The 25,002-nt window shown below is 52.3% G+C and overlaps 4 protein-coding genes across 4 annotated transcripts; all 4 read right to left on the minus strand.

Annotated features, from left to right (window-relative positions):
- Window positions 1-325: 325 nt before the first annotated feature.
- N7532_004250 (Zn(II)2Cys6 transcription factor) lies at window positions 326-2,328 on the minus strand (the record flags this gene model as incomplete). Its single annotated transcript, XM_056616744.1, has 3 exons — window positions 326-1,524; window positions 1,616-1,704; window positions 1,790-2,328. 3 exons carry the CDS (start codon window positions 2,326-2,328, stop codon window positions 326-328), a joined length of 1,827 nt encoding a protein of 608 aa, XP_056477101.1.
- A 7,337-nt stretch (window positions 2,329-9,665) lies between these two features.
- N7532_004251 (camp independent regulatory protein) lies at window positions 9,666-11,086 on the minus strand (the record flags this gene model as incomplete). Its single annotated transcript, XM_056616745.1, has 2 exons — window positions 9,666-10,290; window positions 10,353-11,086. 2 exons carry the CDS (start codon window positions 11,084-11,086, stop codon window positions 9,666-9,668), a joined length of 1,359 nt encoding a protein of 452 aa, XP_056477102.1.
- Window positions 11,087-19,374: 8,288 nt separating this feature from the next.
- N7532_004252 (asparagine--tRNA ligase SLM5) lies at window positions 19,375-21,132 on the minus strand (the record flags this gene model as incomplete). The annotated part of the gene is made up of 3 exons (XM_056616746.1): window positions 19,375-20,601; window positions 20,661-20,781; window positions 20,864-21,132. The coding sequence occupies 3 exons, from the start codon at window positions 21,130-21,132 to the stop codon at window positions 19,375-19,377; spliced, it is 1,617 nt and encodes a 538-aa protein (XP_056477103.1).
- Window positions 21,133-21,793: 661 nt separating this feature from the next.
- Window positions 21,794-24,813, minus strand: N7532_004253 (RNA recognition motif domain-containing protein; the record flags this gene model as incomplete). Its single annotated transcript, XM_056616747.1, has 2 exons — window positions 21,794-24,559; window positions 24,628-24,813. The coding sequence occupies 2 exons, from the start codon at window positions 24,811-24,813 to the stop codon at window positions 21,794-21,796; spliced, it is 2,952 nt and encodes a 983-aa protein (XP_056477104.1).
- Window positions 24,814-25,002: the final 189 nt, after the last annotated feature.

Genomic DNA, 25,002 nt, shown 5'->3' on the forward strand with positions numbered 1-25,002 from the left:
CGGTCCTCCGCCAGGACCCCCAGACACCCTTGCTGCGGGATCTGGGGGACAACTCACACGCCAGTCACACTCGCCAGTCAGCATGCAATACGAACAGGCCGGTCCCTTTCCGCCAAATGCAGATGCGGACCCAAAATAACAGGAAAAAACGCCACATAACATAGTACAGCTTCCCAGAAGGAAATATCATCATGTGGAATGTGAGACATTGAAGAGACAAACAGGAGAAAAAAAGAGAGGTATGAGAATTGAAGGGTCAAAAAAAGGGTATCAATCAAGAGGTACTCCGGAGAGAGAGAAGGTAAAACAATAAAGGGAAGTAGGTTCAGGTGATGAGAAAATCCATGTTCATGTCACGGATGATCTTCTCCCAATCCCAGCTGTCCTCGATTTGAGTGTCCATGATCTCCCAGACACGCGTCACCACCTTGAAAGCCGGTTCGATGTTGCGTAGGTTCGAATAGGCCTGAAGAGACTCGAATCCTTTCTGGATACGCTCGCGCTGCGCCGGCACAAATGCTGAGCAACCCAGAAGGAACAGCGGCATCAGGACAATGCTATATGCACCCGCATCCTGCGGCAAGCGGTCCAAATAAGACAGGCCGTCATCCACAACTTGAGCGATCTTGTCGCTAGGCCGCGAGGGTCGGATAGTGCGGTAGAGATAGACCCATGTAGACTGCCTGTAGAGTTGAGCCAGCAACCAATTCGGGGTATCTTCTTCGTGCGAAGTTTTCCAGGTCCGGATCGCGGTGTCGATCTGGACTGCCTCACTCAGTGTCTGGTAGTCCACTGCCGGTTCGTATCCCTCGTTGAAGCGTTGCCGGATACGGTCCCGCAGCTGAGTGATCTCCGAGATATGGTTGAATAGACCATCGAAGACCCCAAGAAACATACCTGCCTGCGCACCCGGTACGAAATCAGGCAGCCGCAGTCCGGAGGGAAGAAGAGAAGGACGACGGTCCAAAGATGTGAGAGCGTTCGAGATATCGTGGTACTGGAAGAACTCGACGATAAACTGGCGAAACTTTTCGTTCCGCGGCTGCTGCGAGACGAGCAGGTACCGAGCGGCATCCATGTGCGGTCGGTATTCACCGTTCGTTTCGCCTTCGCAGATCGTATTCAGACTGAGCGCAATGGTCGAAGCGATGATCGGATCCTCGACCAGGAGTTGCTGCTCTTGGTCATCTCCCTGCGCGGATGAAGCCGTGATATTGTCCTTCAGGTCCTGAATCGCCCGGTGGAAATGGTAGTATTTGCGCTCCTTCAACTTCGGTTCCGGATCGAGTCCTGACAGGTGCGATCCCGACAAACACATCAGCGAGTGCATCAACCCCCGGTGTTGGGTCGCCATCGGGAGAAGGATCTCTTTGAACGGGTTCGAATCATCGTTGATGAGGGTCAGGACGCGGCTGAAGCCGTACACGAAGTGATCGAGGAAACGGCGGTCGATATCGGTTTCGATTCCGTCGATGAGGAGGGGGAGGTTGCGCGGGACGGTTGCGAGGGAGTGGGTGAGGACGGCTGCGAGGGCAGGATGGTCAGTTCACCTGGTCTGATTGCGCGCCCGGTCCAGGTCACGCCCGAATCCAAATTTCTCCGGTTGATCACGTACCGTCCGCCATCTTCTGTCTCCCGCTCTTCCAGATCTCCTTCGGCGGGTAACCTTCACAGACCACGGCATTCTTCTGGCAGTTCAGACATCTGAGAAAGACCGGTGGGTTAGTCCCGTCGAAGTTGTCTCCACGGCACATTCTTGGGGGGGGAAGGGTGGTTTCTGATGACTTACGCTGGCTTGGTCTCGTCGCATTTCTTCTTGCGGCGGCGACAGGTGATGCAGCCCGTCTTGGACCGGCCCTTGGTGACCTTGGCCTGGTTCCCCGGTGCAGGCAGCGGGTGTTTGCGAGGGCGTCCACGTTTCCGTGGAACGGCGGCGGGAGCGCCCGCGTTCTGTTGATTCCCCACCTCGGACGGCTTGATGCTCTGGATGTCCTCGTCGTCCAACTCCTCCACCTTGGGCAGTCCGTCGTCCATGTCTTGGTCGTGCGCGCGGGGGTCGTAGACGTCGGGTGATCTGCTAACTACATTCACGGGCGCATCCAGATCCGCTGGCGGCGACCTGTCCAACCCGCGCTGCCAGTCTGGTGAATCGGTCGAGGTATCATCGGGACTCGCGCCGGTGCTGGTGCTAGATATGCTGGCCCTGATGCCGGAAAAGCCAGCGGGCACGGCGGGGATATTCGGGCCTCCGGAGCAGCCCTCGTCCTGCAAGCCCGGTCCGGTTAAATCAGGGTGTGCGAATAGCGGAGAATTCTGCATGGACAACATTGAACCTGGCGCCGTCCGGAGGAAGAACGGAAGGGGAGAGAGAAAGGGATAGGCACCAAAGGGGGAGGGGGAACGAGTGAGCCAGGTGCTTCTGCTGATGAGAGGGGAGGGAATTCGGTCGCCGGGTATAAAATTGGGGCGGCGGGGGGGGGGGTAAAGAGGCGGTTATGTAGTGTACAGGTGGGATGCAGATTAGGTGGATGATCATATGGGGTGGGGAGGGGGAAACCGGCGAAGAAATTCAAGGCAGCATTTGCGCAACATATGGAAATTCGTAATGGAAAGGCTGAGGTCATACGAATTGTCCTCGCTATAAGAGTTTAACTTTGCATGCGGGGGAGGCTGCCCGGCATGTTGGATCGGACGACCTGATTTGCAGTGAAGAAGCGAGGAAAAATGGGGACAGGGAAAAAGAAAAAGCAATATTTTCCTTAGATTTGATTGTTTTCCTTTTTCTTTTTTTTTTGGATCTCTCATGCCACAACTGGGGGTTGCCTGTTCATGAACCTCGCTCCACATTTTGTCTAGCATCGGCCCACGCTCGGGAAGGAAGGCGGCTATAGTCACCTGGGTATTAAACATCCTGGACCGTATACCTCTGTACCTAGGTAGACATCGCATAATGAATCGGATGGGAGGGTTTGGAACAGCGTGGCCAGATTATTCCGTATGATTTCCATCCCATTCGGATTTTCTCGCGGGTTCGGGTGGAAACAGGCAATCCTGAGGGCAGCGATTCCACCCAGGTACTTTCGACGAGGTCACTATTCCGAATTTACCAGTTAACGCTGGAGTTTCCTTCGGCGCTAGTCCCCACCGGCAGGCCTTCCTATTGCTCTGCGACCCGAAGTCCTGCCCAGTGAGGTAAGACCTCATTGTTCCCGTTGGTCTATAATACTGACTCCCTCATGGATTCACATCGCACTTGCAGGGTAAATCGTACAGCCGGAAAAGAAAGCATACCCCCACACGAGTTTAGGTTACTAACTTGGTTGGTTGGACAGCGGCCATCGCCCTTCCCTTTTCATCGAGGGAAAGCGCGGCAGGTTTCACGGGACCGGAAAGCGAACAGCGCCAATCCAAATTAAAGATCATCTCTCCTTACCCGATGCTGGCCCTCCTACACTGCTTGCCCCAAGGTATACTGCCACGGCGACGACTCGACCCGCGTCTTCCCCAGGGCCTCGTCTCGGCCAAAGCTCCTGCACCTTTCATGGACCCCTGCCACCCGCTCCGTCCACATTCCAATCTGTTACGCAACTCGGGGCCTTGTACGACGGCGGACAATCTGGGGTAAGTGGGCCAGATCTTCTAGCAGCACGGACATCCGCTGCAGGGAATCGACCAGGATCGGACATACGTATTCCTTCCTGCGGGTTTCACCTCCGGTCTGTCGCTGTGCTCGCCCAAATCAGCAGCTTGTCACTCGATGGTTTCCCCCAGGTTCGTCCGCCGGTCCACGGACATCACGGATTCACGTCCAGCCCGCAGTTCCCCCTCCGCGCAGGGCCCAAGCCACCCAAGTTTCCCAACCCTAAAGCCCCGGCCTTGGAGCGCGCACGAGACAGCAAGACTCAACAAGAATGGAATGTGGCGAGGAGCTGCAACCCCCAGGGATCTGCCGGCCGCCCAACAAGGAAATGGGCTAACCCCCGTCGAGACAGTCTGGAGTTAATGGCCTTTCATGCTCTCGTATGATCGGAGGGGCCCGCCATCGCAGAGCCTTTTAGCATTTTCCACCGGCATCAGCTGAGACCACGGCTGCCCCCCCTGGGGCAATCCGCCAGAGTTTCAGCAGCGATCCTTGCTAGTTGCCTTCCTAGTCTCCTTGAAGCCCAGGTACCGGAATCCGCGGGCGCACGGGGCTCGAGTGGCTTGGTTGCTGGCTCGTTATCCACTCTGAGGTCCTGAAGTCGAACTAGCCTGCCTGGTCAAACGACCTTATGCAATCCGATGGAGCCCTGCCAACCCGTGCCATGGCAGAGGGCAAATTAAGCCAATTTACGCCGCGGAGATCGCCCGGCACAGTCGACAATGATCTGACCCTAAACTGCGGGATCCAATCATGCGCCGCTGGAATTTGTCGCAGATGTGCTTGCTCAATCCTGTCCCTGCAACGTGCTCCGCGGGGTATAAAACCTCGCGCACGAAGGGGGACTGCCTAAGGTACCTTAGGGTAGCTAAGCCCCCGCTGCCAGTGCAGTTGTACCCGTCATCCCTGCCGAATATCCTGGAGGGTCTTTGTCTCGCAACCACTCTACACCATGAAGGTTGTTCCCGCCCATCGCGTTTGGTGTGGAGATGAACCATCGGTTGGTGCCGAAGTATACTACGGCTAGCCCTAGCTTCGATGCAGGTTCGTTCTACCGGTCGCGCATGGCTTTCGTGTTCCTGGTGGGGGGTATCAAAAGAAATATGAAGATGAAAGGGGAGGAAAAAAGGAAACAAAGAAAATAACTCCATTTAGCCGACAACATCTCCAACTTGTCAACGTCCTGCACTGCATCCATCGTGCCTGGCGCTTCGTGCGGATGACGCCTCCAGACTAAACAGGCCGATCCACCTGACCTCGTGTACCAGAAGAGCAGGTATCCCGAGCAAGTCGATGATCCCCTCCGGATTGGCTGGCATGCAGTCACAGCTTCAATCTTTGACCTCTTGGTGCAGTACCATCAACCCAATCATTTTTCTGACCTCGGAGGAGGGTGGAGCGCGGAGGCCAGAAGTGGGCCAAAATCTTACCCTCTCCCCCCCTGGTCGATCCGACGTAATTGTCGTCTTTGGGCGGTCGTTGGTTTTGTAGACGACGACGAGCTTTGACGCCCGAGAGTCTAGAGCAGGTCCCCGAGGCTGGGCCTATAACAGCACACGTTATAACAAGGCCAGTCTGCATAAGCATGGTCCAGCCACCGTTGGTTCGTGGACGAACAGCCTGAAAAAGAATAATCCCCATTTAATTTTCCATCCTCCTCTCGCCTCCCCTCCCGCCCACCCACCTCTCAACGCCGACTGCGCTTCTGACCGACTTGCAAACTGAAGCACCCCTACGAGTAGCAAAAAACAAACGAATTCTCCATATTATTCTCCTACCGCACTGGCACTTATGACGCTCCCAACATTTATACCCTCGGTTCCCCCGGCTCGCCAATGACAGCGCTCTTATATGTCAGAAATCTCCCGTCGCCCAGCAGGTTCCAATCCGTCTGGTGGTCATCAGCCCAAGAACGGGGCGATCTCTACATGCCTAATCCCATCTAGCGCAACCTCGGATCAAGTTTGAGAATCTACACATACGCACACACACACACACACCCACCCGTCGTCGTCGGCCTTACTCGTTCGGTTCATCATCTTGACAGGAGCTACCTGTGCTAGGTCGGGCCACCAGCAGCTAACAGTTAGCAGCTGCCGCCCCCAGCAAGGGAAAATAGCCATGCCGCACGATGGACTTAGCTTCGAGAAGTCCCCACTTTTCAGTCAATCCACTCCTATTTTGGTCACATCGTAGCGATCACACGCAAACTCAGCCACCTGGTCATCAACAGAGAAATTAGGACCGACGGCACGCGGGCCGCGGTCTAGCGTGAACCCCGGTGCGAGATGGGGGCGAGAGCAAGGCGACTGCATGGAATCAGAGAACCTCATGGAAAAACGACAGGTAGGGGGTTGAGAATGGATATCCAGAGAGCGAATGAAATGGCCTCTATTTCGAATAAGCATTGATGCGATCTTTCGGGGGAGCCTCACTGCCCTCTTTGTCCGGTCCAGATTCAATCTCTCAGTCGTTTCTCGTATTCTGTCTTAGACATGACTCGAGGTCACGATGTGAGTTCGTCTGTTGCCTGGGGGTGACAAGACCAGCTGTACGCTTGGCGGAGGCTATGGCTTCTGGCTGCTCTGAAATGCTACTGACTGGACAGCTCGCAGGTCAGCTGTCGTCGACCCCTGCAAACAATAGTTTGCGCCGGCTCTTCCAATGGCCGTCCTCGTCGGTCCAATACTACTATAATCAAGGTCAAACTTGGCGACTGCTGCGATCTATCTTCAATAGACTTTCTGGCGTCAGTAGTCTACGCGATCTTGCACCCAGCCAAGCCTGAGCCGCTGGTGAGTAGTTCGTGGCATTTCCGAGGAACATGGTGCGATAGGGCTTTCGGGTAGTGTGGATCATTCCATTGTCCTGGGAACGAGTTAATGTCGACATCTATCTACTCAACTGCCAGTGACTACCCAGATATGTACAGATCTATTCTTGGCTGAGATAGCCGACGAGTAATCGTAAGCGACAAAGAGAATGGGTACTATTGTGTATTGTCTACAATGGGCCGTTGTTTCCCACTGCCTTCGTCTACGTTTCTCTTTCATTGTTCCTGTCATACATTTCTAATGTTCTGGCCATCCGGCGCGCAATGGGTGATTGACGGGATGGTGGTGGAAAATCAATAGACCAGCGTTAGCCCCTCGCGAACCAAATCTCCGGGTCCTGGGGGTGAGAGAGATCATCACGCCATCCATCGAGCCATTCTCATGCCACGATATGCCCCTCTCTCTGCATGTCAATGCTAGCCACCTCTTCTATACGAAGACTCTGGGCAAAATATGCCGCAATCTTGAAAGTCATGTCCCTGGCAATTGGTGGCAGCACATCCACTCGAACTAGCCCATCACTAACGCCGCCCCAAAGGAACGGTTCACGACCTGATAGACACAATAGGAGAAACAGGAATGCAGGTACTAAATTCTGGCGACATAGATCGAGCAATCAGGTCAACGTGACTACGAAAAGGGGCTATGTTGGCGACAATGGTATACAGGTAACCATGCATCATCGAGATAGCCCATAATAGATTAAGCGATCGCTAGTTCATCGCTTGACCACGCCGTGAAGCCTTCGGATCTGTCGACATACATCCTAGAAGTTCAATGATTCCTTCGCGGTGCTGTCAGTGGGAGGAGACCTTAAGGTGCGACAAGGACGATCTCGATGGACTTCGATTCGCATCATGACGGGTGGATCATCCACCGAGGTGGCGATGCCAAACTCTTACTTTAATTAATCTGTCAATCCAGATGAACATCCGATCTTCAGCCCTCGGGTAAATCGCAGATCGTCATTGATGCCCAACGCACTTTGGCCCAGGCTACCATGCGCGACCATTGTTCGCAACTTCGTCCTTGCCTCCTATTCAGGTCGACAATTCGTGGGGCTCTACTAGAGCTCCGTTGAACTTGACAACTGATCGCAATATAATTTTGAACGGGCTAAAAATAGCGTGCTTTGGAAACATGCAATGGAAGGTAAGCATTCCTCAGTGTGATAACAGCACTTCAACATTTTGTTGCTCATCTATAGGACTAGGATGGAGGCGTATATACTGACTTAAAAATAATCGCAGCCAATACTGGGAAGTACTAGAAAATTGCAGTAGCCACGCGACTTCTAGATATGACCTCGAAAGCACAGAGGTTTTTGATTGTGCAATACATCGTCTCTGGTTGAGGAATAGCATTCATCTTCATTGTTCAAACCTATTTCATTGTCATTTACTGAACTGCAGCAGGAGAAGTCTGTACGATTCCTTTGAGATCTACTCTTGTGACGAGCGACATTCAAAGACCAGACAAAACACGTGTCATTTATTCTATCTTTTGTGTCCAAGCTACAGATTTTAGGCTGCAGGTTTCGAAGCCACTTTCTCGCCGGCTGCCTGGAATGCCATGGTTAATCCGAGATCACTGCATTATCAACCAAGGGTCAGGTTTTCAGCATTTCCTGTCAATTGTCGTCAGGGCTCCGCATACGTCAGACTGAAAACATAATAAATGAGACGATCAAGTATTTCGAACTCTTTGTCAATCCAACTTTAAAGGCTAATAGCCACCACCATGGCTCATTTTTATTGATGGATTTGGCAGATTATACGTCCCATGAAACATTCTCCGGAAAGTCAGTGAAGAGCTTGAGAGCCCTTCTTAGATTACGATCATCTACGCATTGATCAGTTATATCGCTATCGGCGTAGTATATTTAAATGAGTCAAATCGAAACTATAAACTCGGTCATATCAATGGTGGTCCATGGTGAGGGCTTGATACCCGCTGAGCTCACGAGGACAATAAGTAACATTTATGTACCCAGGGCGCCATGGCCTCAAGTGTAATGAAATTTATCGTGTTAATGGAAGACTCGAGCCATGGAATATGCCTAGGTGATTTCCCAATAGACTTGAGCTTCGAAAACTTTTGAGTGCTACAATCACGAGGGTGCCGTCATAGTTCACAAGTGCTATGCAGATTGTTACACTAATATAGGCCACTCACTATAACCATAACCATATACACGCAGCGCCGACCTCGACATTTGATCGCATTGAATACGAAATGTTTGATTGATACGGTGCTGCACCAAAGGGTCGCAAAGTGAGCCCGGTGCATGTGATCGGCGATATTTCGATATGCATAATAACCATCTTCAGTTTCGCTTTTATCCTCTCATACCTCAAATGTCAGAATTTCCAACAGCATTGCAAGCTCTTAGTAAGAGAAAGAAATGCTCTTCTACCATATGCCGTTTTGGGTCATGGTTGCAGGCTACTCCATCACGACAGTATTCCTTCAATTTTTGGCACCTCCAATCCTACCACAGTAACGAGTTTTCTATAAAGTTATGGGTATTGAAAAAGTAAACGTGGATATATTAGGTAGTAACCAAAGATTTGACAGCTTGTTCACAATTGGAGGTTTGGACAGGTCAAGGATCCAGCAAAGACGCCAAAGGATGTTAAGACAACGCCATCAGGTGGTACTTAGATGACGCCGGAAATGCGATGATCTGAAAAGCATACGAGCGAAGGATCTAGCCGACTGATCGCATCGCAAGCTACAAGACTACAGGAACACAAATAATTCGATATGAATAAGAACGTCGATTGCCCGAGTAATCGAAGACCAGAACCGTATCCCAACCGTGTAGACCGATCCCAATGCATGACGTAAGGGTGTGAAGGGCCCGAACCATAAACAGGAGCCATATCGCACAAAGAAAGATAAATGCAAATAGCCCGACCCATGCAGAAAATGCTAAGAATGACACAAAAAGGCATAAATAAGGTGGATATCACATGAAGAACACTCCCGGCCCCATAGAACATAGAGTTGAATCGAGCAAGTTAACGACATTGAAGAAGCCGATTGAGAGACGTAAGGATGAAACAAGCGATGGTCGTTGTATCGCAAGTGGAGCTTTTGTTGTGGGGAATCGAGATGAAGAGGAAGAGTCGTGTATGATGTTGGATGAGTTTAGCCAACTCTCATGAGGTCCCCGGAAATTGGGCCATTTATGCGGTGAATACCCGGTCCAGCTGGCGAAGGAGGCGAATATCCTCTCTTCCAGGGCCGTCGCCGAAACCAAGCTTCTCGTTCGGGATATCACGAGGACCATCGCCAATACCTGGGCGAGAACTCGGAACACTAGGCGGGCTGCCAGGACCACCACTGGGAGCTGACATGGCGGATATGGGAGCAAGCGAGGTACCGCTGACCAGTGCACCGATGCCAGGGACTCCGTTGGCCTCGATGGGCTTGGGAGGTGTGCTGATGGGGCCCAATTGTTGAGGTGCAGTCGGCGGAGTCTGCTTTAGTATATGAGGGCTTTGGGCGATGCTGCTGGGCTGTGGAATTGCGCCCGCTAGAACCCGCGGCGAAACCAGGCGAGGATCGGGACCAGCTGCGTACCGTGGGCTCCGTTGTTGGAGGGGAACCTCGTGCGTACTGCGCGGCGACCGACCGGGATATCCTGGCGGCAGAGCAGACGGAGGAGCGGTAGAATCGGGGTGTGCGGGTCGATCATACGGGCCGTGCATGGAGTGAGGAGGGGGGGAGGAGGGAGGGAGTGAGGCGGCGGCGGAGGCCCTTGAAGGTGTTGAGGAGGTTGGTGTTGCGCCTGCGCATATGGTGAAGGGCCTGGGGGGCCCGGAGGACCATTTGCCTGGACAGACGGGAGATAGCTAGCAGCAGAACCATACGGAGGCACGGCAACAGTTGGCGGGGTTGCAAGTGGAGTTGGAGGCCAGGCATATGATGGAGGTGTGAAGTTCGGAGCGTGTGTGGTGCGCGCGTAGCTGCCCATCGGATGAGGTGTAATGGGGTATGCTGTCGCGCCAGCCATGGGCCCGCGGGTGACGACAGGGAGGTTCTGTTGGTCGTTGACTGTGGACTCAGGGTACAGACCCTTCTGAGGTCGTACATGTCGCAGGGCAGGATCCGTTGTAGGTTGTTGAAGATTGGCGGCAGAAGGGTGCGAACGGGAGTAGTAGCTGATAAGGTGGAGGTGCTGGCCGGTGGAGGTCGTGATGCTGAAGGATTGCTTCATCAAGCCGTCGGGTTTATATCGATAGCCATCAGGGCCCTCATCGGTGCCGTCACCCCGGTCTTCGTCGCTTCCTCGTGTGCTTTCGGGCGTCTTGCCGGCTCTTGATACTGAGCTTTGTGAAACACTGCCGCCTCCGCGTTTGCCCTCCATCTCCCGATATGTCAAAAAGCTGCCAGAGACCCGGCTAGCGCTCCATGACTTTCCGTCGGTCCATCGTCGCATGCCCGCTTCCCGCTCATCCCAGACGAATACTGAGCCCGAGCGGATGGACTGTCGCTCTTTCTCAGAAAGTCGTCGTTGCACACGAGGCAGTAGGCCGATGCGACACGCCTCGAAAAGAATGATAGCGTCCGCCGGTGTGCGGACGTGCCCGTAGTACGTCTCCATCCAAGCTCTTCAAGTCAGGCAGACCCCGATGGGTAGGTGGAGTGGATGGGTAAGTTATTTGCCGTGTGACGACGAGTCCACGGCAGTGACGAATGTGAGTGCGACAGTTGATGTGACGTGGTTGGTGCTGAGGCGTCGAGGTGGTGCTGTGGTGCTGTTGTGTGTGGTGTCTGTTGGGGTCGAATCTAGAAGCGGCGACCTGGTCGGTGAGCCGAAGTTTTGACTATTCTTCGGTCCGTTCTATTGATCCCGTTAATCGGAGTGATCCTGTGACCTGGTGTGGTGGCAGTCGATCAAGTTGGGGAAGAGAGAACAAGAAGTGGAGAGTAGGGTCCCGGTGCAGTATAAGAGGAACCAGGATCCGAGTCAGTGTTGATCGGGTATGGGGTAGGCTGAGTAGTGTATGAGACCGGCGCTTCCAGGTGGGTATGGCCGAGCTTTTTTACGTCACCCAACAGGGTTAGATTGGCGTAATTTTCTTTTTTGGGTTTTCAGATTTTGGGTTTTCTTTTTTTTGGGTGGTCCTCGTTTCCAAAAGGGAAAAGGCTGAACGCCAGCAAAGATTGTGTTGTGGGGCAAGTGGGTTGGAGAGCGGGCGTAAAGAATGCCGACAAGGAAATACAGGAAGAGGAAATACAGGAAGAGGGCCACAAAGGCTCCAGGCAGAGGCAGACAGTTGAGTGGAGGTCACGACTCACTCTTGGACCCCACAAGGTTTAGGTGTGGGTTTAAGCCCTCTATGGCTGTCTCAGAAGGGACGAAACGGACGTGACGGCCCAAAAGTTGGTTTTATTGGGGAGGGGGAATCGAATCGACGGTGAAAGATGTCACAAAGGAGGGTGAAGGGGAGAAGTCAAATAGAAGATACCAGGATCCAACCGTGCTGTCCCGTGCGGAAGCTTATGAAGGGGAGGCCGAAACAATAAAAATCATTAAAAGAAGGTTAAATAAGAGAACCGAGCAGTCAAAAAGGGACCAGGGCCCAGAGATCGGACGTAAGTTGCTAAACGCCGAGATTGCAAGAATGGCGACCGAACGAGAAAGTGGTTACTAGAAAAGGAAAAATCATTATTGGGAAAGAAAAAAAAAGAAAATCAAAAATTCACAAACGGTAATACAATAGCCTCTGAGAAACAGAGTTGGGTGGAGACAGGCAACTAAGGTTGAAAGATGGAGCGCGAATGACGATCCAGATGGGATAGGGAAAAGCACCCAGGCAAGAATGGCGTGCAAAAAAACAGCAAAAACAAGTAATCAGCTGCGAGCCAGCATGAATCAAATTTAAAAATGCAATAGATTAAAGGAGAAAATTTCAAGGAAACGAAAAGCCGAATAATGCATGGAAGGCGACTTTCTGATTTCAAATCCACGCTATTCGCATGACTCTGTTTTATGCATGGGAACCTTGGGTCGAATCAGAGAAAAAGGAAAAGAAGGGCGAGGGGGAGGGGGTCGGGTGGCGAGGCTGAAGCGGCTATCCAAAAGACGTGCGTCCGGATGTCCCCTACACCCTACATTGCAAGTGTTGAGTCGCTCGGTGTTAGCCCGATGTTGGAGCGAGTCATTGTATCGCCTGTTAGTGTGACAGTGAAAATGGAAATTCAGTCTAGGGAGGATCACAAAGGATCACGTCAGGGTTCTGATCCTCATCCCCCTGATACCTACATAGGGGGGGGTGGTGTGCCGTGGACGATGCTAAAAACAGCATATGGGAGCGCGGATAAGCAAGACACTTGCCAGCCGGGATCGGGTTCGTCATGGCTATGCCTGGGGCTTGGAAGTTCTTGGAAGGGCCTTGGCTAAGCTTACGGTGGCTTGACCAAGCCTGGGCAGTGGGGTAGGGAGGAGCGCAGTAAGGTTATTCGTGAGCCTTGGCTGCCCCTTCACAAGGCAGCCCCATTCCTGGCGGGATGTGCAAAGGAGGGCCGCAAATCAAAATTACCCGAGAATGTGACTGGTCGTGTACGACGTAAAATTGGTTTGATCTGTGTCAGAGTCCCAGGGCCTGATCGCAGGTGGCTAGTGCGCGCTCAGTGAAGCTTAAGCTTAATCCGACACGAGGAGGCCGGCGCTGAACTTTATGCTCGCTTAGAAAGGCCGTATCCACCCTGGACCAGTTTCAGCGACTTCTGCGCAACGCTTGGCATGGCGGCCAACCTGATTCTTCCAGAAGAAAGGCGAAAGAATGCACAGCGTGGGGGGTTCCTTGTGCGGCCATGGCTGACAGGCTGCAATAAGATTTCCTCCTATCGCCCTGAGGTAGATCTAAGGTTCCTCCATTGTCATATCAAATCAAATCCCGCATCAGTGCGTGCAATTTAGCTACTGGGTACGTATCATACGGCCGTATTGCCTATACACGAGATTCGGGGTTTGGGGTAATCGATCCGCCGACCATATGGCATACCTCTCAGGTAAGGTTGTGACGCCATGACGAGCCATGGTTCACCGATCGGAATTGAGCGACAGTTGAACATTATCATTTCATTTTTCCGTTCTTTCATGACACAAGAATCAATAAAGTGGTGGAGGCAAAGTTTGGCGACAGCCAAAATCCACTCGATTATCGGGAATTAACATCGGTGTGACCATGGAAACCAATCACCCCCACTCGCGATTAATAATAGCCCACGCAGAGCGGTTCAGTCGGCATACTGGCGAAACAACGGTTCTGGAGAGACCCGCCTGGCACATCGGGGGGGGAGATGAAAGCGAGGGGCCACGGTGGCTCTTTGGCGATTTTCGATTTGTCTCGTGATCTCGTGACTTGGATTTCGTACCTACCTCTGTTATTGTTCGTATCAAATTTCGGGGAGTGACGCGGCCAGCATTATGTACATGCTTGGAATCTCAACTGCTGCTGACCGCAAAGCTTGGTGGTGAGTATTCGACCGCGGGACAAAAAGAACCAAGCATATATGCTGTGTCCTGTGAGCCGGCGATGATCTTTCTAATCAGGCCTCCCGAGGTCGAAACATGTTGCAAGTTGACCGATTTTGGTTAACCTCCTGCGCATGGTTTGCGGGTGAGTATTTACCTCTCGTAGGTAGGTGGAATGGGCACGGCCGCTGCCAGCCTTTAGATGTCACACAATTAACTACTTAGGTAAACTACTTAGTATAAGAGAGTTTGGCACTCGGCCTGTTCAGCGGCCTGCGCCCGCAACTAAATCCGAGTGATTAACTATACATAATCCATCGCTCGGGGAGGTCGGGGCTAGGATGCGAGCTAAGGGCGCTTCGCCAGGAGACTGGCCACTTCGTAATCTCTTATGCAGTCGTGGGCAGGGATCATGGGTGTTGAGTCCTGTTTGACTCAGCGATAAGGTTAAGCGGTCAATTTTTCCCGAGTGCAGAATGCAGCGAGCCTTATAGACCGCCTTGCATGTGGCTTGGTGCGATCGTATTGAAGGTTATCATTCTCAACCCCCAAGACCACCGCAAACCAATAACGGAGCTGCGTAGCCGAAGCGCCCGCTACACCTCCTCCGAGCGCTAGGCCTGTCAGCCGAGAAAAAACCAACGAAGTTGCGCAAAGCTTCGTGATTCATGGGGCGCACGGACCCAGGACCCCGTCGCTGCGTATCGCCAACAAAGACTGGTCGTACAGCGTATACGTTAGGGTTAGGAGGCGGGCAGGTCGGGGTAGCAGCCAATCCATGTGGACGAGGACCTTATAGTAAATGTCCCCGTGGTGAAGAATGAGAGGGAGAGGTCAATTTATTTCGAGTTCAAAAAGAACACGATACACAGACAGACGCCGGGGTCATCTCTGTTCAAGCTGCGTGTTCGGCTATGGCCTGCATCAGATGTCTCACATGGCGCCGACCAGTGTGACCTTGACATCACGGTGGTGACCTGAGATTCCATCGGTCTGGTGGAGAGAGGTGGGATGTGGTCGCACTACTTTTTGGTAAACGAGCCAGAACCGAGCCTCGTCGAGGTCCTACATTAGAGGCATAAGAGTACTGCGAACCAAGCACCAGGGATGAACAGGGCTGTCTGGCTGTATATGTATTCATCGGTATGGGCCCCATGCCTCCAGGTGGTTATTGAAATGGCATACGTCCACATGAAGCAGTACCTTAAAAAGGAAAAAGAAAAAGCATCCGGTACGAAACTAATCAGCTGAAGTGACATGGATTCAAAACTCCAACAAATGGGAGGCTATGGTGGACGAGGCTATCCAGGGTCCAAGGGCCGATCGGACTGCGGCGCAGCAGATCGACGGAGAAACAATCGATACGATACGATCAGCCTGGTCCATCAGCTGGGCCTCCAAACGCCCCCTTATTTTTATGTTTGTTTTTACCCCTCCGTTGCAGGTTTTCTGCCCTCTGGTTTTTAAGCAAGAGACAAGCATCATATCCAAAAAGCACTACATGTTGCTCCCTTGCATGATGTCCTGTACACTGTACCATGTGCGAGATATGTCGAGTGCTGGCCTCTCTGAAGATCACCTACAGTACATACTGTACATGCATCCGTCCCTCCCGCGCTTCTTACTGTTTTAGGATAGTGCAGTCGAGCATTATGCTTGAGTGTCTTTAGTTCGCCGATTAGTCCATGTCCGTGTCCGGCCCAAGAATCAACGGCGTGGCAAGGCTACCTTCGGATACCTTAGGGGACGGGGCCAAGCGAAATGAAGGGCACTGCTAATGCCGGGACCGGGTGGACAACCCAATCTCACGAAATGACAGCCAACTCTAGAATAAATGATTTATGAAAATGCTCGGGGTCCTCGGACACCCGTCAGACCTATCCGATCATCCGAAGCACTCCTTTCGCGGTAGGTCGAGCCAAAACATCAGGGCTCCACTGCTCGCTAAGCATAACACACGTACCCGCTTCACCCAGCTGGCGCTAGGTCCTTGCGGGCCAAGCCGACATACTACTTTGCCGACCGTGGTTCGTGGCTTCTGCATGTGTCTAGTCTTTGGTTTCGGGCTGGGTGTGGAGCCGCCCTTTTTTTTCTCCAGCTGATAATCAAGGGCATTGCGTTTGAAAGCTAGCTCCACATGGACGCTTGTCCCCTCTCTTGGCATTTAGGTCCGACGATGATAGGGCCGCCGAGTGCAAATGCAGGCGATATTGTTACTACTGTATTAATATCGACTTGGTAGGGCGTGTGCTTGAAAGGATCGTTAGTAGCATCCTGCTCAGTATATGTCTATCCTCAATCCTATTCTCATTCCCTCCAGCGAAGGATAGGTACAGACTTGTTTATAATACATGCATATGTAACATGTACAGTCCCCTACCTAAGATCTTCATCTGGATAAGTCTCATGTGGGCTTTAGCTCTTGCTACACAGGATTCGATATCACAATTTGGGGATTGGGGACGTTCACTGTATCCTCAATAATCTCCGACTCGTGCGGATCATCGCGATTTTACTCCACGCTGACTCGCGGAGGCCACATGTCTAAATATTCGGAGCCAAGGCTACATATATATGAATAGTCTTACCCAAGCAATGTTACAAATCCAAAAGCAAAAATCTGTCTGCCTGTCTATCCGTGTGGATTCATCGTGCCAATCACCTCCGCTAGGGAGGTATGTATTTTGTAGAGAGAGCGATGATCAGACACTGTAAGTCAATCGCATCCCTCCTTTCTCCGCCGAGAAGCGGCCCCGGGGGCGATGACGTGCCCTTACATGGGTCCGACGCACCCTAATTGGCACTATTTTCTCGCGATCAACTCTACTTTAGATATGGTTGCGTGTTTTCGTATTGTCACACCGTCCACTGTAACCCTGGAAATGGAATTAAAGGTTGCCAAGAATTAGTTTCGTGAAACGTCGCACGAGCTTATCTCCACTAACATAATTAAGGTGTCCTTCGAAAGATGAATAGGGAATGTGCTAAGAGGCTGATTCCGGTTTTTATTTTTTATTTTTTATTTATTTTTTTCGCAACGATTTCCTATCTAAAACAATGAGCGCGATGAACCGCCATCGTCCGTTAATCATGGCGCAATACGAGCATCCTTCGCAGATGCTTTCCCCCAGGGATTTCTGGGGTTGAAACCTAGATGAGTTAAAATAAAAATCAACTAATACATTGTATGCGAGGGCTCTTGCGCTTGGCTGTGCAGTCCGACAAGCGCAAGATCACCAGGTGGCGTCGTTATTTCCCACCAATGTCGCGGTCGGTCGCCTCCGACAGAATCAGTCGCGAAAGGGGGAAGCAATGTTGGCCGCCTCGAGTTGCCAATGCCAATGTGAAATGCAGGAGCCAAGACCTGGCCTTGTGCATGGTGAATGGTGCCTAGCTCTCGCCAAGACGTTCGGACCTTAGCAGTGGCCCCTAGGAGGGAGGCCCAGTTAGGCCCATTTAGGCTCGGCCGGTGCTAGGGTGGCAACTGTCATCTGCAAGCCTAAGATCCAGCGCCGTGGGAACCATGGGCGCAAAACCAGTTTATGGGGCAAACCATGCTGTCTAGCCCAGAGAAGGTAATCACAGACTTTAATATTCGCTCGAAGGGGCGCGATGGGCCGACCTGGACGGTCTAACATGAATCAGCATAACCATGTGGCGCCTGGTTTGACTTTATGCGTTCGGGGACTTAATTCATCCGAATACGAAGACGAAGTGTGCGAATGATCGTGGCCGTTCGAGGCGATTACGGGGGCTGGAAACGTAAACAATACCATACATGAATGTACTACAGTATACAGCACGACCATTCATGGTGACCGCGAAAGGGATCTCCCCACCCCCTCCTCTCCCCCTCTTAAGAAGGTAACAATAGCATCATGTGCCTAGCAGGACCATCGCTCCTAGGGGCCCCTAGGGCGCATGCAGCGATCACGACAAATCCAGTGTGATACGTCGCCGCAGGGATAACCCCCGACTGCATGACTCGTCGGCCACTGGCCGAACATCTTTTGTGCTTATGCTTAACCCCGGTAAGGTTGGGTCTCCTTGGCTCGCCGATCCTGGCCTCCTGATTGGCATCGCACGCCTCGCCCCCTCGTAAAGTTTATTAGATTAAAAAGGGAAAGGCTGTGCCCCCTTCCTGTGAGGCTGTTCGCGAACATATACCGGACCTGGGCACGACTTGGTCGTGTCGACACGACTTTGGGGAGGATGATGGCACCCAAGACGCTCCGACATGCCCAGGTATGTTGTATAGCCAAACCGTATATTGGACGTCTTGTCTCTCGGCACCGCTAGAACTAATCTAGCTGGGAATTCGTGAGACCAGCCCCACCAGGCCCCTCCAGCTGGGCATATCCTCGGCAACCTTAAGCGAGCTCCGCAAGAGACCGAGCAAAAAAAAAAAAAATTTAAGATAGAGTAGAGAAACCGGAGACCCACGGACCACGTTTTGTGCTGACGGAGTCCTCCGCCCTCTCTTCAGCCCCCTTTGGTCTCGTTGGCGTGCAAAGCTGCCAGTCGCATCGACGAGCATCGAGCTCCCTGTCGGAGGCCCCGGTTTTTTGTCTTTGCCTGCGGACGCCTCGAACCACACTAGAGTGCTTGGCCTTGCTTGGACCGGTCCGAGAGCCGGTGCATAACGGAACTCGACAAGAGATGCCTGCGTGGTACGAGAGTACCAAGGTAGGAGGTAGCTTGGGAGGGGACAGCGACTCCGTACATATTTGTATGCAGGTTTGCTGGAGAGCACCCGCCAAAGAGAAGACTACGTAGAATATATCCCCAAGGGCTACTTTCCCAAACCTACTGGAGTATGTACAGTACTTTTTACATACGACCTGCTACATACTGCCTGCTACATACTGCATACTCCTAGAATCACATCTATCGTCATCTTCCGTTGCATGCAAACAATGTCATTTCAGGTTGTCTGCCTATAATACTGTGAAAAATCCAGGAAATCCTGGCAGTACTTGGCCATCTCGACTGATGGTATTCTTCATTCCTTTCGCCCCCTTTCCTTCCTTTCTCCCTGCAGTCACAACTTTAGGCCCACGGCACACGTACAGAAACAGCCCTAGTTGCCTGTTGTTGTTCGCACGAGGCCATGTAGTCCGTCCTATCTACGCACTGCCTTTCCTATGGTGATCGACTGCTGGATCAGCCTCCAAATGTGCCTCCTAGGTAGATTTCCGGTCCCCTATCCTCGATGATTTAATCCTTTTAGGGAGCTGATAGAATGTAGTCGTGTTCTCAACGGCTGTACATGCCCTAAAGGAGCATACATGCCCAAACAAGTAGGTCTATGGCTGCAAGTAATCAAGGTAAACCGTCAGACGGCTAGAGGACGTTTCGATAAATGTCTATTCTACAGTCTTTTGTATCTTACAGTCACTTTGGTCAATCTAGCAATCAGCACGGCCAAAATACCGTGGGAAGGAGACGATATCTCGAACACTGGAGACTCCAGTCAGATAGCTTAGGATCCGATCGAAGCCAAGTCCGAAACCACCGTGAGGTGCACTGCCCCAGCGACGTAGATCGGCATACCACTGAAGGTGGCCAAGATCCTCTGATGGAGTGAGATAGGGGTATAGCGGTTCGTTCGAGGCTGCGGCCTCGGGGTCGGTTGACTCGCGGGTCTTGATCAGACCATACTCGCGCATGTTCTGAATAAGATTCGGCAGGCGATGCTCACGCAGGGAACCGCCGGCGACTTCGCTGACCTCAGGCAGAAGTAGATCGAAGCAGGCAACTGTCTCGCCCAGCACATCGCTCTTTCTCTCTCCGGCCTGCGAAGGCGCCATATAGAACGGCTTCACAGCCTTTGGATAATCGGTGACGAAGACTGGGCTGCCCTGGTGCAACACTTCGACAATGTATTTCTCATGTTCGAGCTGAAGGCCACCATCCCAAGTGGGAGCATGCTCGAACAATGCACCGTCCTCAGCGACAGCCTCCTGAAGCTTTTGAATAGCCTGGGTATATGTGATGCGATGCCATTTAGGACCGTTCATCAGAGCAGCCCATCTTCGGCGCAAATCCGAGCCTGATCCCTCGACGCCACTTTCTTGACCCGACTCGTCAGTCTGCTTTGCTGACAGAATTTCTTGACCAACCGGCGTTTCGTACAGTCGGCGCGTCAGGTCGCGAAGCATGTGTTCCACCAACTCCGTGAGCGTATCCAAATCGTACATGAAGTTTGCTTCGGCTTCCAGCATGTAGAACTCGCTAAGGTGGCGCGGTGTGTCACTTTTCTCGGCGCGGAAGGCAGGGGTCAGTGTCCAGACATTGCCCAACTCCGCGGCGTAGGCCTCAAGATGTAATTGCGATGACACAGTCAAGTACTTGGGAGTTCGAAAGAAATGGTCGGCATCAGAAGCCGGTATTGCGGCACCACGTGGAGCCAATGTAAATGTTTCGCCCGCTCCTTCACAGTCTGACGACGTGATTATTGGGGGTTGTACTTGGGTGAAACCGCCATTGGGGAAGGAATGAAACACGTTGCCCAGCTGGAACAGGCATTCGGAACGAAATCGGGAAAGCAACGACTGGAAAGGGGTGCGGATGCGAAGATGGGGAATTTGACGCAAAAATTCGGGACTGTGGTATTTCTTCTGAATTGGGAATGTCTACCGGCAAGACTTGGTGGTTAGAGAGCCAGTTGGGTGTTGTGGGACAAGGACCGTACCTCTGGATCTGATGCGCCGACGACTGTCACGTTCGTTGTTTGAAGCTCATGGGTTTGCTCCTTTCCAGGGGGGCAGGCTTTCCAGACTCCGGATATTTCAACTGCAGCACCGGTAGATAACCTGGAGGGTAGGCGAAGCGACCGTGTTAGCGTTGTCTATCGGGCTGGGGACGTTGCGACTCAGCTCTCGAGAGAAGGCATACTCAGCTGCTTGCGTTGGTTTCAGTATGGCCTGCAGCGGCTGAATGGTCGATCCATCTGAGATCTCTGCAAAGGCAAAGCGCTTCTGCTTGCGAACCGATCGGATAAACCCATTGACCTTGATCTCTTGGTCCTCCAAGCTGCAGGGCTGGTCCTTCTTGCTGGCTTGGAGAATTTGCGCGCACCTAAGAGCAGCGGGGCGTGCGCCAATTGTCGTGCTTTGGCCGAGTCTTGCGACAGACGTGGCGAAGGTCCGCCGCCATATCTGCATGGCTGGATCGAGTGCGTTTTGGTCAAATGTGCTGGAATGATGTCGGAGGTTGCGGGCTGGAAAAATGTCGGGGCCGCAGCAACGGTCCGCCGATCACTCCGCGCGGTTGACGCGAATCACCTAAGATTGGTGCTATCACGGGGAGAAGACGGGATTATATTTCGCTATATGTTAATTACATTATTTCCTCGCGGTTTTATTCGGTTCTGTTCTCAAGTGTATTTTAATGTATACTCCGGGCATGCAAAGTCTCGGTAATGCAAGTTTTCAGACATTATATATCTTGTCCCTTGTACCATGAACCTAGGATACCCCTACCTGATGACCTGAGCACCGGTAATGTTCCACTTGATGGACTCGCGTCAGTACCTGAGTATCATTCCATCACTGGTGCAATGATCTACGAGTGCTAGAGTATTCATATTAATCAGGGCAATACTCTACATTACGCCCACCAGCCATGGCATTGCATGTGATATGCCGGCGTTTTGTCAAATCTAGAGTTTCCATGTCGTGATGCCAAAGCCAAAAGTTGAGATTAATTCAAACTATGAGCAAACTATTGAGCATTGAGAGAAAAGTGTGATAAGGCAGATTGTAAGAAAGTTGCAGCCTGAGCTAAAGAGCGACTGGAATTGGGCAAAGAAATCCAGCTTCCATTTCACTTTCGGTCATGTCTGGCGTATGCCTTTCTTTCTTCCTCGATCATCTCGATGGCATCCAGAAGACTGCCATTCGATGCAGCCGCATAGACAGCTATCCGAGATGGACCGCCCTCTTCAGCTGCACCATAGCCCATGTCAACAAGACTGGAGATGCAATTTGCAATTTCGGGCTTATTGTGACTCTTGGGCTCCGCTTCGAGCGAGGCTGGAGCTGGAGGCTGGCTAATTCCCCATGTGGTGAAACCTCCGAGATCGTTGTGACCAAAAGATGGTCTAGAGAGGCGGCGTTCTCTCCTGTCGAGTCGGGCCCAGGTATCCTGCCCAGCACTGGACCGCAAGGGAACACGCTCGGATGCACGTCGCCTCAAACCTGTAGCGGATAGATTGTCCACGGGGCTGGAAAGTTCAGAGCGGGGGATCATCATAGTACTCGAGCGACGAAGGACAGAGCTACCAGAGTTGCGGCCACTCGTGTCAACCATTGCTGGGGTCTTGGGAGCGTCGTCCAAACCCCGTGACCCACGGGTTCTGGACTTGTTGTATAGCATCTTTGGTAAATCTTCAGAAATTTGGCCACTGTTCGACGCCGGGACGCTCGAGCTTGGTGTGGCGCACTGATTCTGAGTTGCGAGATGTGCTTCCAACTGGGAGACCGGCGGGAAGCGACTCATCTCCTCTTCAGGATTGAATTTCGCGAAGCTGTCATCTTCACAGGTCACTGCATGACCCAAGTTTGCCTCAATCTGGTTTAAAGAGATTCCACCAGGACTCGTGTCTTCGAATTGTTCCAGATCAATAAGAGGCGATTCGGCCCGAGCAGAAAAGTCGCCTGTGCTGGTTTCTTTGGCGGGCGGCGTTGGATCCTTGAAGGTCACAGACTTCCTACGCTTGATCGAATCGTCTTGCAACTGCCGTGCATCGGAATTGGGTTTCTTTGAGTCGTCTTGGCCACGGTTTGGAAGGTCCCTGTTGGAGCTCATATTTGTTGGAGCTCGCACGCTTTCGATAGGCGTATTTTCACTGAACTCAAGATTGATCGCGTGGCCATCAATGTGTGCACCTTGAAGTGCGTGGATTGCAGCCATGGCTGGATATTTAGACGGGAAGTGCAGGTATCCGAAGCCTGCATGTTTCCCCGACACAGTATCCAACGGAAGATGAGCATTCACAATGAAACCCTTTGAAGCAAAGACATCTTGAATCATCCTTTCCGTGACCCTGAAGCCGACATTACCAATGAAAAGCGTCGACTCTCCACCTTCGGATAGCAGTTGAGTCGCATTTGAAGACGTTTGAGCCCGATATGAAGAAGACGGTCCATCTTCATGGTATGGATCCGAGGGAGTTGCAAGGAAATTTCCGAAAGAATCAGGATTGAACCACCGACCTGTAAATGGTGGCGGCGGTGGAGGTGGAGGTGGAGGGTGAGGTGGCGGTACAAGGGGATGGTGGGGGAAGCGAGTAGGGGGTAAATTCCATGGAAGATGATTCAAAGATGGCCAGAAAGGCACAGATGGAGGGGACTGCCAGTGGTTTTGAAGAACGGGTGGAGTTGCAGGATGTGATCCGACCCGGGGTTGAGAGCCTCGATGGCGACGATGGGGATATGGAAAGTGTGGGTTTGTCTGAGTGTCTGCCCTTGTATTCTTGGTCCCCAGAAGTGTTGCATCTCTGCTGGGATCGGGAATGGCACTCGGCGCTTGGCCGGCCAACACTTCTTTGTTTGAATCCATGTGCCGTAGTTCAGGATTTTGAGCGCTGGAGTCCGGGGGTCCGGTTGCATGCGTTCCGGTACTCGAGAACGCGCCATCAGCGGCGCTCCGCACATCGGATGCTGCGTTGGCCTGTGCAGAGTCGCTGGTAGACTCGGAAGGTTTATTGTCGGACAATACCGCAGACAGTGACTGTCTAAGCCCGTTGAACTCAGACGCTACCGTTCGGAAGCCATCTGCAGCGTTCTCAGCCATAGGTCTTCCAGCGTTTGCATAGTAGGTGTCCAGAATAGTTTTAAGCTGGACCTCCGCCATACGTAGAAAATCCACAATCGAATTTCCGACATGTTCTGGAAGTGCTCTTTGGGCGTCTTGTAGTTGGCCTTGGATTTCTTGTAGTTGGCGTTGCAATTCTGGCAGACGCGCCGTAAATTCAGAATGGACCATGTTAGCACCACTGACTAGGTGGTTAATGACTGGAGCCGCAAGGAGCTCAATAGGATGAGGGGTTCGCTGCGAGCTCGTGCGTGCACTCGACTCGGGTTTGGGAGACGATTCTATCTGCGGAGGTTTGGATCCAGAGACATCTGTGGAGTTCATGAGGTTCGCCAACTCAGCTTCAAATGCTGCCATAAGAGGTTGTGATTCATGGTCGGAAGGACCGCTTGCGCTTGGCACTGTGTCGAACGATGGCTTCAGCTGCTTGTTTTCAGTTTCGTGGGCACCTGGGCCGAGGGAAAGATTCGCAAGTTCAGCCTCGAATCCACTCAAAAGGGGATCGGATGCCTCTCCAGGGCTGAAACTAGAAGCGCTATTTGAAGACCTTGATGATCGATCTTGGGTAGATGTTCCAGGGGCATATCCATGCGCGGCGCAGATATCCCTCTTGACATCTGTCGACTTGGAAGCTACATCAGCCTTGTCTTCAAATCGTTTCCAAAGCTCGGTGACGGAGTTTGATCGACGAATGTCGAATATGTGCATCGGGCTCGGTTCGTTCTGGTCTATGGGCTCGTCGAGGCGTTGAGAAAGCTCAAATGAAGACCCGACCTGTAGATTGTCGTTGATGTTAGCCGGAGCCTTGAACGCATGGAGTGCCAAAATACGTTGTTACTTACTTCGATCTTGTCACCGTCGTCGTCATCAGGATAAGTGAGCCGAGCACGTGGATGGGTTGAGGCAAGATCATCGTAGTCGACGGCTGAGATGCGAACAACTCCATGAGAGCGGGTCGGTTGAGCAAGACTCTCCTCGCCTCCCTGGAACGAAGACGCATGAAGATCCCTGATCTGGAAGGGCTTCATAGTGGCGAGAGGGGATATCATGAGTCCTGAGGGCAAGCCGGGTGGGGGTGTTGCACGGGTAAGGTTGACAAGCGTGAGGGCGTGATAACGGCTCGGAGGAATTTAAAGAACCACGAGATGAGGAAGAAGGCGTAACATCAGATACCATCAGACGTGTATTGCTGTTGCCTGCGATAGACTTGAATAGGA

This window comes from Penicillium argentinense (genome assembly GCF_028826775.1).
Source record: "Penicillium argentinense strain IBT 30761 chromosome Unknown utg000004l_segment0_segment0, whole genome shotgun sequence".
Lineage (NCBI taxonomy): Eukaryota > Fungi > Ascomycota > Eurotiomycetes > Eurotiales > Aspergillaceae > Penicillium > Penicillium argentinense.